This window comes from Oncorhynchus mykiss, chromosome 23 (genome assembly GCF_057628025.1).
Source record: "Oncorhynchus mykiss isolate SJ-2025 chromosome 23, ASM5762802v1, whole genome shotgun sequence".
Taxonomy (NCBI): Eukaryota; Metazoa; Chordata; class Actinopteri; order Salmoniformes; family Salmonidae; genus Oncorhynchus; species Oncorhynchus mykiss.
Window position 1 is genome coordinate 42,292,182 of NC_143044.1, and position 14,927 is coordinate 42,307,108.

General features: G+C 44.9%; 1 protein-coding gene across 1 annotated transcript in view; it reads left to right on the forward strand.

Moving 5' to 3' along the window:
- The window catches only part of LOC110503029 (protein sidekick-2), a 581,578-nt gene that overhangs the window by 420,020 nt on the left and 146,631 nt on the right, over positions 1 to 14,927 (forward strand). Inside the window, exon 2 of the mRNA XM_090217501.1 lies at positions 5,244 to 5,403. Within this exon, the coding sequence (XP_090073627.1) occupies positions 5,244 to 5,403 (160 nt within the window). The remainder of the gene's footprint in view (positions 1 to 5,243; positions 5,404 to 14,927) is intronic.

Sequence of the window (14,927 nt, forward strand, 5' to 3'; positions counted from 1 at the left end):
AATTAAGGGAATTGTTCACAAACATTGGCACATCCTAAAATCCGATGATAGTCTCGGTAATGTGTTTTTGGACCTTCCCTTGGTCGTATTCTCGCGGGGCAGAAATCTCAGAGACCAATTGGTACACTCTGATTTACCACCCCAAGATATTCCTGAACTACGTCTATTTGCGCCCCTACTGGATGGAAATTTCAAATGTAATCGCTGTGCTCAATGCAATGGCACTTATAAATGTAGATCCTTCAAACACCCACAAACATAGAAATCGATCCCAATCAAAGGTGTTATTACGTGCTACACAAAGGCAGTTATTTATCTTATAACTTGTCCTTGTGGTAAAAATTATGTAGGTAAAACAAAGCGCAAATTAAAAGTACCTATCTCAGAGCATCGTAGCACCATTAGGTGTAAAAACTTTACTTATCCAGTTGCGGCCCACTTCTTGGAGGCAGGCCACTCGATTTCGTCTCTGCGTTATATTGGCATCGAACATGTCACCCTCCCTAGGAGAGGGGGTGACCTTGATAATGTATTGTTAAAATGAGAGGCTGCCTGGATCTTTAACTTAAAGACCCATGCTCCCTTCGGTCTCAACGTAGACTTTGATCTGAAGCAATTCTTGTGATTATTGTGACTTTGCCATTGTACTGTAATTGTTTGTAAGCTTGTGTAGTCAAATTAATCTATGATCGTATGCTATCCATTTGTTGTTTGTATGCTGTTCTTTGTATGACATTTTAATATTTGATAATTAACCAATGACATTAGGCCACTCTTGGCCATGATTACAGACACCTGTGTCTTTTGACACTACATAAACGAGTCATCCCGCAGTGTTTGTGATTATACCCTGATGAAGACAGCTTGGCTGTCGAAACGTTGATAATTCAATTTTTGCATCTGAGCTCCTAGAGTCTTTTATTTTCAAACTTTCCCTGTTTGATACCTGGCAGTTTGGTGGGTGGGACTAACAGCTCTCTGTAACATAGAGGGCAACCAGTGGGTCCATCTCCTCTATACCATGTTTCTTGTAGGATGACAATTTCTGTATTTCTGATTTCTTTGATGAAGTCCAGGTTCCTGCTCTTTAGGCCAAAGGCAGATGACCTCGGGCCTTAGATATTCCAGGATAAGATAGTGAAGTATTTGTGAGGTCTGATCTGAGGGGTTCTAAATGGGGTATGGGCGTGGTTCACTTGGGGGGGTGTTTATTGTTTGGGGTGGGGGTGTGGATGTGCTGCTGTAGTCTGGATGTACGTCCTCTCGGCGTGGGTCTTCTATGTGTAGTTCCTTTCCCCTTCTTTAACCACACTAAGGAGGCTGTGAAACTATCTATAGAAGCCTCGTCTAACCCACATCATCCTGCCTACCAGTCTTCTCTCTTTATAGACTGGATGTCTTTATGTTCTCTCCATCTTCCCCCCTTTCTTTTATCTGTCTTGCTAACCTACCTACGTTGGATTGGTGGAGCCAAAATAGGAGTGCAAAATAGCAAGCCAATAGATCATTTTGACAGTTTAATTTCAATTATTGATTATTAGATCATTAGAAAATTATATAATCCATCCATCCAATTAAATTGGTCTATATTTACAATGATCATCAAGCACAAGGTATTCATTGTAGTACCATCTATCAAGAGTGAGCTATCAGAACCACAAGGGAGTATGACAGTGAGGTGGATTGGAGCTTATTTGATGGAGGTGTGTGTGTGTGTGTGTGAGTGAGTCTGAGTCTGCCCACCTGCGTGTCAGTGAGTGAGTCTGCGCTTCTGTGTGTGAGTGACTCTGAGCCAGGCAAGTGTCATGACCCCTCCAATATTAGAGTCAGGTCAATTTGACCATCTCAATAATTCATGTGATTGATAGGAAATTATTTTCATACTGTAAAGTGGCAGGCAGCTACTGGTTTTCTGTGTATTTACCTCACACAGTGCTACTAATTTCTTCACTTTACCATTGGATTCCCCAGCCGCAAATTATAATTTTGGTTTGGCCCGATCCTCAGAAGCATGGTTTGTGGAGGGAATAAAAGTTGAGTACAGCTTCTTAGGAGAACATAGATCTGCAATGTGAACTCTCCATTGCGCTCTTCTCTTTTCTTAACAAACCCTGAAATTCATAAACACGAATAAGAATTATGTCGAAAATTATGTTTTTTTTTAAATGGAGAAAGTTTCTATTGCCGTTTGAGCACTATTTCTCAAAGGAGTGGTTGGTAACGGTTAAATTGGGCTATTTTGTAATATCATAAACCATAAATATCTTGTTTCTAGTAGGCTACAGAATTGGAGAAGGGCTGTTTCTATTAACCTCAGGCAGTAGGCTCAAGTGAAACTGTTTATCTTCCCAGTCAGAGGCAGCCCAGACTCTGACCATTGACCAGCAGCAGTAACCTATCCTCTGTATTAATGCCAATTTAAAGGCCAACATTGTGGGGGAAAGCACTGATCATGTTTATGCAACCAAACAATCACCATCAAAATACTTCCAGAATTAACTTTATTTTGTAATTCAATTTGAGAATCTACAATAGTGGCATGTTTATTTTTATGTATTTATTTCACCTTTGTTTAACCAGGTAGTCCAGTTGAGAACAAGTTCTCCTTTGCAACTGCGACCTGGCCAAGATAAAGCAAAGCAGTGCGACAAAAACAACAACATAGAGTTACACATAAACAAACGTACAGTCAATAACACAATAAAAATATCAAATTAAAGTGTGTACAAATGTAGAAGAGTAGGGAGGTAAGGCAATAAATTGTCCATGGAGGGGGTGCAATAGAACAATGGGATAAATAACAATGTGGGGATGAGGTAGTTGGGTGTGCTAATTACAGATTGGCCATGTACTGGTACAGTTTTTGGTAAACTGCTCTGACAGCTGATGATTCAAGTTAGAGAGGGAGATATAAGACTCCAGCTTCAGTGATTTTTGCAGTTCGTTCCAGTCATTGGCAGCAGAGAACTGAAAGGAGAGGAGGCCAAAGCAAGTGTTGGCTTTGGGGGTGACCAGTGAAATACACCTGCTGGAGCGCCTGTTTTGAGTAATCCAGCACCTTCCCCTGTTTTGAGTAATCCAGCACCCTCTCCTGTTTCAGTAATGTTGCACCCTTCCTTGTTTTCAGTACACCAGCACCCTCCTCTGATTTCAGTAACCCAGCACCCTCCCATCTTTTCAGTAATCCAGCACCCTCCCCTGATTTCAGTAATCCAGCACCTTCCCCTGTTTTCAGTAATCCAGCACCCTCCCCTGTTTTCAGTAATCCAGCACCTTCCCCTGTTTTCAGTAATCCAGCACCCTCCCCTGTTTTCAGTAATCCAGCACCTTTCCCTGTTTTCAGTAATCCAGCACACTCCCCTGTGCTTTATCTAAATCCATCTAAATGTTTTATGAGATTGGAGAACACATTGGGAGGGATCTTAGACCATTGTTCTATACAGAATATTTTCAGGTCCTTGATATCCTTTGTCTGTACTGATGGACTGCTCTCTTCAATTCAAACTGCATATTTTCATTGGGGTTCCAGTCGAGAGATTTAGATGGCCATTGTAAAATGTTGATTATGTAGTCAATTAACCATATTATTTTTAGATGTGTGCTTGGGGTTATTGTCTTACTGGAAGATCCACTTGCGGCCAAGTTTCAGCCTCCTGGTAGAGGCAGCCAATGTCCTGGTACTTGATAAAGTTCATGATGCCGTTGTCCTTAACAAGGGCTCTAGGACCAGTGGAAGCAATATAGCCCCATAACTTCAAAGATCCACCACCATATTTAACAGCAGGGATGAGCTATTTTATGCATAAGTGTTGTTCTTACGAAGGCCAAACCCAAATACCTAGCATAATTGGACCAAATTATCAGGAATTTCACCAGAAACAACCACTTCACAGCTATGCCCAAGGACGTAGAAGGGTGTCGACCCCGCAACCCTTGGTCTGTGCGGCTGTCTGTGTTAGTAAGTCTGTGCTTGTGTGTGTGTCTATGAGTCTGCTCACTTGTGTGTGTGTGTGTATGTTTGTGTAAGTCTGCATGCTTGTGTGTTTGTGTGTGTGTGTGTGTGTGTGTGTGTGTGTGTGTGTGTGTGTGTGTGTGTGTGTGTGTGCGTGTGCGTGCGTGTGTGTGTGTGTTTGTATTTGCACTCATGTATGTGTGTCTGTTACTAGTCAGCAGACTGTGGCCCTCTGTTACTAGTCAGCAGGCTGGCCCTCTGTTACTAGTCAGCAGACTGTGGCCCTCTGTTACTTGTCAGCAGACTGAGGCCCTCTGTTACTAGTCAGCTGGCTGCGGCCCTCTGTTACTAGTCAGCAGACTGTGGCCCACTGTTACTAGTCAGCAGACTGTGGCCCACTGTTACTAGTCAACAGACTGTGGCCCACTGTTACTAGTCAGCAGACTGTGGCCCACTGTTACTAGTCAGCAGACTGTGGCCCAATGTTACTAGTCAGTAGGCTGGCCCTCTGTTACTAGTCAGCAGACTGTGGCCTACTGTTACTAGTCAGCAGACTGCGGCCCTCTATTACTAGTCAGCAGGCTGTGGCCCTCTGTTACTAGTCAGCAGGCTGAGGCCCTCTTCACTAGTCAGCGGGCTGTGGCCCTCTGTTACTAGTCAGCGGGCTGTGGCCCTCTGTTACTAGTCAGCAGACTGTGGCCCACTGTTACTAGTCAGCAGGCTGAGGCCCTCTGTTACAGGTCAGCTGGCTGCGGCCCTCTGTTACTAGTCAGCTGGCTGTGGCCCACTGTTACTAGTCAGCAGACTGTGTCCCACTGTTACTAGTCAACAGACTGTGACCCACTGTTGCTAGTCAGCAGACTGTGGCCCACTGTTACTAGTCAGCAGACTGTGGCCCACTGTTACTAGTCAGCAGACTGTGGCCCACTGTTACTAGTCAGCAGACTGTGGCCCACTGTTACTAGTCAGCAGACTGTGGCCCACTGTTACTAGTCAGCAGACTGTTGCCCACTTTTACTAGTCAGCAGACTGTGGCCTACTGTTACTAGTCAGATTAGAGAGCGAGAGCTGTGGAACATGTCCAGATTTACTTGGGTGACACACAAGCATGTCCCTGCTGTCACACAACTACACAGAACGTTTCTCCCCATACAGTCACTGTATGATCACCAAGGTTTGCTTCTCTTTCTGTTCTTCTGATGCTGTTAATTGATCACCTGTGAACCTGTGAGTATCTTCCATGTGTGACTCTGTCTCTCTCTTTCTCTCTTTCTCCCGCCCCCCTCTCCAGATGACGTGCCGCCCTACTTTAAGACGGAGCCGGTGCGGAGCCAGTTGCACCTGGAGCGTAACAGGCTGGTGTTGACGTGTATGGCAGAGGGGAGCTGGCCCCTGGAGTTCAAATGGATCCACAATGGCACTGAGCTCACACGTTTCTCACAGGAGTACAGGTGAGTGCTGCCACTATATACTGTAATTACCTCTATAGATCCAAAATGGCACCAAGCTCACACACTTCTTACAGGTGAGGTGTAGCCAGTAAGAAGTACAGGTGAAGAGAGAAGATACAGAAGATACATAAAATAAAATACTCTGTCTCCTCTCTTCAGCCCTCCCCTGCTCCTCTTCTCTTCAGCCCTCCCCTGCTCCTCTTCTCTTCAGCCCTCCCCTGCTCCTCTTCTCTTCAGCCCTCCACTGCTCCTCTTCTCTTCAGCCCTCCCCTGCTCCTCTTCTCTTCAGCCCTCCCCTGCTCCTCTTCTCTTCAGCCCTCCCCTGCTCCTCTTCTCTTCAGCTCTCCCCTGCTCCTCTTCTCTTCAGCCCTCCCCTGCTCCTCTTCTCTTCAGCCCTCCCCTGCTCCTCTTCTCTTCAGCCTCCCCTGCTCCTCTTCTCTTCAGCCCTCCCCTGCTCCTCTTCTCTTCAGCCATCCCCTGCTCCTCCTCTCTTCGGCACTGTCAGGCTCCTCCTCTCTTCGGCACTGTCAGGCTCCTCCTCTCTTCGGCACTGTCAGGCTCCTCCTCTCTTCGGCACTGTCAGACTCCTCCTCTCTTTGGCACTGTCAGACTCCTCCTCTCTTCGGCACTGTCAGGCTCCTCCTCACTTCGGCACTGTCAGGCTCCTCCTCACTTCGGCACTGTCAGGCTCCTTCTCTCTTCGGCACTATCAGGCTCCTCCTCTCTTTGGCCCTGTCAGGCTCCTCCTCTCTTCGAGCCTGTCAGGCTCCTCCTCTCTTCGGGCCTGTCAGGCTCCTCCTCTCTTCGGGCCTGTCAGGCTCCTCCTCTCTTCAGCCCTCCGCTGCTCCTCCTCTCTTCGGGCCTGTCAGGCTCCTCCTCTCTTCAGCCCTCCGCTGCTCCTCCTCTCTTCGGCCTTGTCAGGCTCCTCCTCTCTTCAGCCCTCCGCTGCTACTCCTCTAGTTCGGCACTATCAGGCTCCTCTTCTCTTTGGCCCTGTCAGGCTTCTCCTCTCTAGGTCCTAAATGCTCCTTAACAGCTTCTATCCCAAGCAATTAGACTGCTAAACAGTTAATGGAATGGCTAACAGGGCTACTTGCATTGAGCCCCTTTTTCACTATGCTGCTACTCGCTGCTTTATTATATATGCATTATCACTTTACCCCTGCTTACATCTACAGTGCATTCAGAAAGTATTCAGAACCCTTGACTTTTTCCACAGCCTTATTCTAAAATCAGTTAAATGATATTTTGTGTCATCAATCTACACACAATAACCCATGATGACAAGGCGAAAATAGGTTTTTAGAAATTTTTGCAAATGTATTTGAAATAAAAAACAGAAATTCCTTATTTACATAAGTATTCAGACCCTTTGCTATGAGAGTCGAAATTGAGCTCAGCTGGATCCTGTTTCCATTGATAATCCTTGAGATGTTTCTACAACTTGATTGGAGTGGACTTGTGGTAAATTCAATTGATTGGACATGATTTGTAAAGGCACACACCTGATTATTTAAGGTCCCACAGTTGACAGTGCATGTAAGAGCAAAAACCAAGCCATGAGCTCGAAGAAATTGTCCGTAGTGCTCTGAGACAAGATTGTGTTGAGGTACAGATCTGTGGAAGGGTACCACATTTTTTGGGGGGATGTGACCAAGAACCTGATGGTCAGTCTCACGGAGCTCTAGAGTTCCTCTGTGGAGATGGGAGAACCTTCTGGAAGGACAACCATCTCTACAGCACTCCGCAATCATGCATTTATGGTTAAGCGACCATCCCTATGGTGATGCATGGTGGTGGCAGCATCATGCTGTGGGAATGTTTTTAAGTGGCAGGGACTGAGAGACTAGTCGGGATCGAGGGAAAGATGAACGGAACAAAGTACAGAGAGATCCTTAACGAAAACCTGCTCCAGAACGCTCAGGACCTCAGACTGGGGTGACGGTTCACCTTCCAACATGGCAACGGCCCTAAGCACACAGCCAAGAAAACACAGGAGTGGCTTCGGGACAAGTCTCTGAATGTCCTTGAGTGCCCCAGCCAGAGCCCAGACTTGAACCAGATCGAAGATCTCTGGAGAGACCTGAAAATAACTGTGCAGCGATGCTCCCCATCCAACCTGACAGAGCCTGAGGGGATCTGCAGAGAAGAATAGAAGAAACTCCCCAAAAACTGATGTTCCAAAGTTGTTGTTTCAACAAAGTACTGAGTAAAGGGTCTGAGAACGTATGTAAACTTAATGGTTTTCTATTTTTAATACATTAAAAAAATCTAAAAACCTATTTGTGTTGTTCTTATGTGGTATTGTGTGTTGATTGATGAGGACAAAAAACTATTTAATCAATTGTTTGGCTGTAACTTAATAAAAATATGGAAAAAGTCAATGGGTCTGAATACTTTCTGAATGCACCGTACATACAGTATTACCTCAATTACCTCTGCTAACATGTACCCTGTTACGAACCGGCTCGTAGCCTATAACAAAGAGGGAGACAAGAAAGAGAAAGGTGTATTTATCCCTGGGACACACCCGAGCCGAGGTGTGTCCTGTTTCACTGATGACCCTCCCCAGTGCCCACCGACATCCTATTAAGGAAACAAGAGCAAAGAGAAAGAAATGGTGTAGCTCGGTGGTTTCGGCAGACAGAGAGTGGGAGTGTTGCCACAACCCCCCACATTGACTTGGTGGTTTTGGCAGACAGAGTGAGAGGGTTGTCACAACTCCGCACATTGACTCCGTTGTTTTCCTTTCATACTTTTCATACTATTTGCACGTTGTTCAAACAATTTTTCCCATGCTAATAAAGTTGTTTGAATTGAGAGAGAGAGAGAGAGAGAAGGGGGGGATCACAGAGAGATGGGGGAGAGAGAGAGGGAATGAAAGATAGAGGGGGAGAGTTAAATAGGAAATCTTTATCATGTGGAAAGCATTGGTCTGATCTCTGGATAAGGTGTGTGTGTGTGTGTGTGTGTGTGTGCTCGTACGGAGGTGTAAATGGAATGTCGGGGCGATGAGAGACAATGAGCTGACACAAACATGTCCGTCACACCCGAAACTGGACTGAGTGTGTGTGTTCAGTGTTGTCTCTATTGTTGATGGAGCTGCTGCTTGCTGTTCTCTACCTTCCCTCAGGAAGATAAGAACTCAGACCACACAACCGTATCAGTCAGGGCATCAGGATCAATAAACAGACAGACAACACAACAATATCAGTCAGGGCATCAGGATCAATAAACAGACAGACAACACAACAGTATCAGTCAGGGCATCCGGACCAATACACAGACAGGCAACACAACAGTATCAGTCAGGGCATCAGGACCAATAAACAGACAGACAACACAACAATATCAGTCAGGGCATCAGGACCAATAAACAGACAGACAACACAACAGTATCAGTCAGGGCATCAGGACCAATAATAGTCACCTCCTGCACTCCCTGTTAACCCATGGCTGCGTGGCCAAACACGACTCAAACACCATCATTAAGTTTGCTGATGACACAACAGTGGTAGGCCTGATCACCGACAATGACGAGACAGTCTATAGGGAGGAGGTCAGAAACCTGGCAGTGTGGTGCCTGGACAACAACCTCTCCCTCAGTATGAGCAAGTCAAAGGAGCTAATCGTGGATTACAGTGAAAGACAGGCTGAACAGTCCACCATTAACATTGATGGGGCTGTAGTAGAGTGGGTCGGAGAGTTTCAAGTTCCTTGGTGTTCACATCACTAATTAACTAACATGGTCCAAACACACCAAGACAGTCGTGAAGACTGCACGACAACATATTTTCCCCCTCAGGAGACTGAAAAGATTTGGCATGGGTCCCCAGATCCTCAATAAGATCTACAGCTCCACCATCGAGAGCATCCTGACCGGTTGCATCACCGCCTGGTATGGCAACTGCTCGGCATCTGAACATAAGGCGCTACAGAGGGTAGTGCGTACGGCCCAGTACATCACTGCAACCAAGCTTCCTGCCATCCAGGACTTACTGTATATACTAAGCAGTGTCAGAGGAAGGCCCAAAAAATATTGTCAAATACTCCAGTCACCCAAGTCATAGACTGTTCTCTCTGCTATCGCACGGCAAGCTGTACCGAAGCACCAAGTCCAGGACCAAAAGGCTCCTCAACAGCTTCTACCCCTAAGCCAAAAGACTTCTGAACAATGAATCAAATGGCCACCCTGACTATGTACATTGACATCCCCCCCCCTCTCTTTGCTTTTGCACTGCTGCAACTCGCTGTTTATTATCTATACATAGTCAATTTACCCCAACCTACGTGTACAAATTACCTACACTAACCTGGAACCCTGCACATTGGCTTGTTATCATTACCCCTTGTAAACAGCCTCGTTATTGTTACTTTTTTTATTAGTATTTAAAAAAACAATTTGTTTATTTAGTAAATATTGTCTTAACTCTATTTCTTGAACTGTATTGTTGGTTTAGGGCTTGTAGCTAAGCATTTCACGGTAACCTGTTGTATTCTGCGCATGTGACATAACACTTGATTTGATGTGATTTATAGTGTTGTACTATTGCTATAGCGTTTCATAAGCTTGACATATCCCTCATCGTCTGTGGAAAAGCTTGCAAAGTCCCATCCAACCCAGGGGACACGGCAATATAGAAATATGGTGGACAGGAAGTATGAGGAAGACAGGGAAGTATGAGAAGAACAGGGGTGCATGAAGAGGACAGGAAAGTATGAGAAGAACAGGGGTGTATGAAGAGAACAGGAAAGTATGAGAAGAACAGGGGTGTATGAAGAGAACAGGAAAGTATGAGAAGAACAGGGGTGTATGAAGAGGACAGGAAAGTATGAGAAGAACAGGGTTGTAAGAAGGTAGTCTTTAGTAGTTGATTATACGATTTGTATTTGATTATGTGCACTACCGGTCAAAAGTTTTAGAACACCTAATCATTCAAGGGTTTTTCTTTTCTTTATTTTTACTATTTTCTACATTGCAGATTAATAGTGAATACATCAAAACTATGAAATATCACATATGGAATCGTGTAGCAACAAAAGAAGTGTTAAACAAATCAAAATATATTTTATATTTGAGGTTCTTCAAATAGACACCCTTTGTCTTGATGACAGATTTGCACACTCTTGGCATTCTCTCAACCAGTTTCATGAGGTAGTCACCTGGAATGCATTTAAGTTAACAGGTGTCCCTTCTTCTCTAATTTGAAGAATATCTTTCCTTCTTAATGCGTTTGAGCCAATCAGTTGTGTTGTGAGAAGATAGGGCTAACTTCTGTATACCCCCCTATTTTGTTAAAGACCAAGTCCATATTATGGCAAGAACAGCTCAAATAAGCAAAGAGAAATTACAGTCCATCATTACTTTAAGAGATGAAGGTCAGGTAATACAGAACATTTCAAGAACTTTGCAAGATACTTCAAGTGCAGTCGCAAAAACCATTAAGCGCTATGATGAAACTTGCTCTCACAAGTACCGCCACAGGAATGGAAGACCCAGAGTTACCTCTGCTCTAGAAGAAAAGTTAATTCGAGTTACCAGCCTTAGAAATTGCAGCCCAAATAAATGCTTCACAGAGTTCAAGTAACAGATACATCTCAACATCAACTGTTCAGAGGAGACTGTGTGAATCAGGCCTTCATGCACATATTGCTGCAAAGAAAACACTACATTGTGTTATGAGGAGCTAGCACGGCAGCGCGGCTGGGACGAGAGGCAGCCCCAAAAATGTATTGGGGGGGTAGCACACGGGGAGTGTGGCTAAGTCAGGTAGGAGACCTGAGCCAACTCCCTGTGCTTACCGTGGAGAGAGGTGGATCGGGCAGGCACCGTGTTATGCCGTGAGGCCCACAGTGTCCCCGGTGCGCAGGCATAGCCCGGTGCGTTACATAGCAGCGCCTCGTATCGGCCGGGCTAGAGTGGGCATCGAGCCATGTGCCATGAAGCCAGCTCAGCGCATCTGGTCTCCAGTGCGTCTCCTCGGGCCGGGGTACATGGCACCAGCCCTGCGCATGGTGTCCCCAGTTCGCCAGCACAGCCCAGTATGGGCTATTCCACCTCGCCGCACTGGCCTGGCTTCAGGGAGCATCCAGCCAGGTAGGGTTGTGCAGGCTCGGTGCTCGAGACCTCCAGTCCGACTTCACGGTCCTGTCTATCCGGTGCCTCCTCCACACATCAGTTCAGTTCAGTTCCTTTGGCCCTGATGCCTCATGACTGAGTATTGCTCTGTAAAAGTAAACTGTGCTGTGATCTGATAGTGGTGTCAGTGGGCTGACTGTGCATGTTCTGAGAGACTCTGGGTTGAGGTCAATAATAAAGTAGTCTACTGTCCTGTCTGAACTAGTTTCATTTGGCTTAATTTGACTGCCAAGAGATGAGCTGTAGGTGTACCTACCATAGGATTCCCCTCGAAGCCTACCATTGACTATGTACATGCCCAGTGTGTAACAGAGCTGCAAAAGTTGTGACCCGTTTTTGTTGGTTATGTTGTCATAGTTGTGCCTAGGGGTGCATATGGGGGAGGGAATGCTGTCTCCTCCAGGTAGTACCTCCCCCTGTGTGCTGAGGGTGTCAGGTTCTTGTCCAGTTCTGGCATTTAGTTCTCAACAGACTAGTACATGTCCCTGTGCCTGGAAATTATTGATTTCCTGCTCCAGAATGAAGAAGCTGTCTTCATTAATTAATAGGGCTAGGGCTATTTATTAATAGGGCTAGGGCTATTTATTAATTATTAATAGGGATAGGGCTATTTTTCCACTGGCACAGTGGCGATTAAAACTTTTTGAAAATCATCCACTGATTTGTCATCTAAATGGTCCCAGCTATAACATGTAGTGCTGTTTTGTTAGATAAAATCCTTCTTTTACATCCCAAAAAGTCTGTTTAGTTGGTGCCATCGATTTGAGTAATCCAATCGTTCAACATACAGAGAAAGGAATCCGAAAATCTACTGCTAAACTTTGTTTCAACAAGTCAAAATACGTTTCTATTGACTCCTCAGATACCCTAAAATGTAATCAAACTATAATATTTCTTACGGAAAGAAGTATGTTCGATAGGAAACCGATTTTCGCAGGTGCGTCGTGTCTTCATTTTGCGCCCAAACATGCATTTCTAAGACTGTGTCCTTCTACTAAAACTCCTATTTCTGTACTGTTCTGCTGTTCTGGACTGTTCTGCTGTGGGTGTCGAGACTTTGTTCAGGGTCTGTGGTGGGCTGTTCTGCTGGCTTCTCTGTGGGAGCGGCCAGCTCTCTAATGGGTTGTTCTCTGTCACACGTCACCTTTCTCACCTTCTACTCCAGCACTCTCACCTTCTCCTCTAGTGCTCTGTTCTTGTCCTGCTTCTGAGCCTTCTTCCGCTTCTGCTCTTTCTCCTGTTGAAGTTGTCTCACCACAGTCCAGAGTGCAGACATGTCTCTCTCCACCTCCAGCTCTCCGGGTCTGGTTGGGTGGGTGTTGTTGAGCTGGACTGTTGTCTGTGTCTGTGCTGACTGGAGTGTGTTCATCTGCTGTTCCAGCTCCACTTGCCTTACCTACGGCTGGGTGAATGTATCCTTTATTTCAACGAGGGAGTAGTACTCTGTGCTGGGAGGTTGACCTTCCGCTTGGGGTTGCTTATCTGTGGGGTTGTTTAATGAAGAGGTCTGGTCTGACAGGCTCGGGGTGTGCTTATCTTTCTCAAGAGAGAGCTTTTCCTTCTGCGCTCCCTAATTGATTCTGTGAAAGTCCATCTGAAACGGTTTGGGAGTGCCCTGTACCAATACTGTTCCAGACTTGTACAGGTTGACATTGGCTGGCTCAAAGTCTTCGTTGTCTATTATTCTGAGTTTCCACCCATCGCTAACACATCCCTTCTTGACAGAGAGGTAGTTTATAAATACTGTATAGCACTGTGCCATCAAGGGGATGGTTTGTGTATAAGATTAAGTTGCTTACTTTTCCTTGTTTGTAAGTCAGCAAAAGGTGTCTCTGAATTGTCCATGAGGAGCTTATTTTTGTACCCCTTCAGTACCTTCTAATTTTCTACATCCAGGGGGTACTGTATTGTAATGAGGGAGGGGATTCAAAGGCCTCTGCATTTGGGGGGGGGGGGGTTGAAGCTCTCCTGCCATTGTTGGGCTCAAGAGTTCTCACATCTCACTACACACTTTAGTGCTAATTGAAGTTGCAGCCGGATCTGTTCTGACCTAGCAAGCTTGGTAACATTTGCATAGCATTCAGTCCTTATAAAGTAAAATGGATTATTGTAATTTATTTTTCTTCTTGGCTTTAAAAGTAGCTTCAGACTAAACACTAAGGTTTCTGTTGTGCTTATTTTGCTGTTCCAGAGCATTTGCTGTATAGTTCTTGGGAGTTAACAAAAAAACTGAGCAAACTAGAATGCTATTTGGCCCTAAACAGAGAGTACACCATTTTGATAAACTCCCATATCTATTAGGTGAAATACCACAGTGTGCCATCACAGCAGTAAGATTTGTGGCCTGTTGCCACAAGAAAATGACTACCTGTAAAGAACATATATGTTATGGCTTTATACCCCCCTGCTATATTATGGATATAGAGTTACCTGTCTAACAGAACATACAGGGTTTTCTTTAATGGAAACATCTCCAACATAATCCAGGTATAATCACAAATTCCCCATGGCAGCTGTTTAGAACCCTTACATTTTTCAATCTTTACTAACGACATGCCACTTGCTTTGAATATGTCTTTGTATGCGGATGACTCAACACTATGCACGTCAGCTACTACAGCAACTGAAATGACTGCAACACTGAACAAAGAGCTGCAGTTAGTGTGAGAATGGGTAGCAAGATGGGTGTCAAGGAATAAGTTAGTCCTAAATATAAAAAAAAAAGAAAAACATTGTATTTGGGAAAAAATCATTCACTAATCCTAAACCTCAATTAAACATTGTAATCAATAATGTGGAAATTGAGCAGGTTGAGGTGACAAAACTGATTAGAATAAACATGGATTGTAAACTGTCATGGTCAAAATATATTGATAGTCTATCCATAATATAGAGCTGCTCTGCCTTCTTGACAACACGATCAACAAGGCAGGTCCTACAGGCCCTACTGTTGTCGCACCTGGACTATTGTTCACTCGTGTGGTCAGGTGCCACACAGAGGGACTTACAATTACAATTGGCTCAGAACAAGGTAGCACAGCTGGTCCTTAAAGGTACATGTGGCGCGAACATTAATAATATGTATGTCAATCTCTCATGGCTCAAATTGGGGGAGAGATTTACTTCCATCACTACTTGTTTTAGTAATATGTTTTGACAAGCTGAATGCACCGAGCTGTCTGTTTAAACTACTAGCACACAGCTCAGACACCCAAGCATACCTCACAAGACATGCCACCAGAGGTCTCTTCACAATCCCAAACAGATTATGGGAGTTGCACCGTACTACAAAGAACCATGATTACATGGAAATCTATTTCACATCAGGCAACTGATGCAAGCAGTACAATCAGATTTAAAAAACAGATACAAGTACACCTTATGG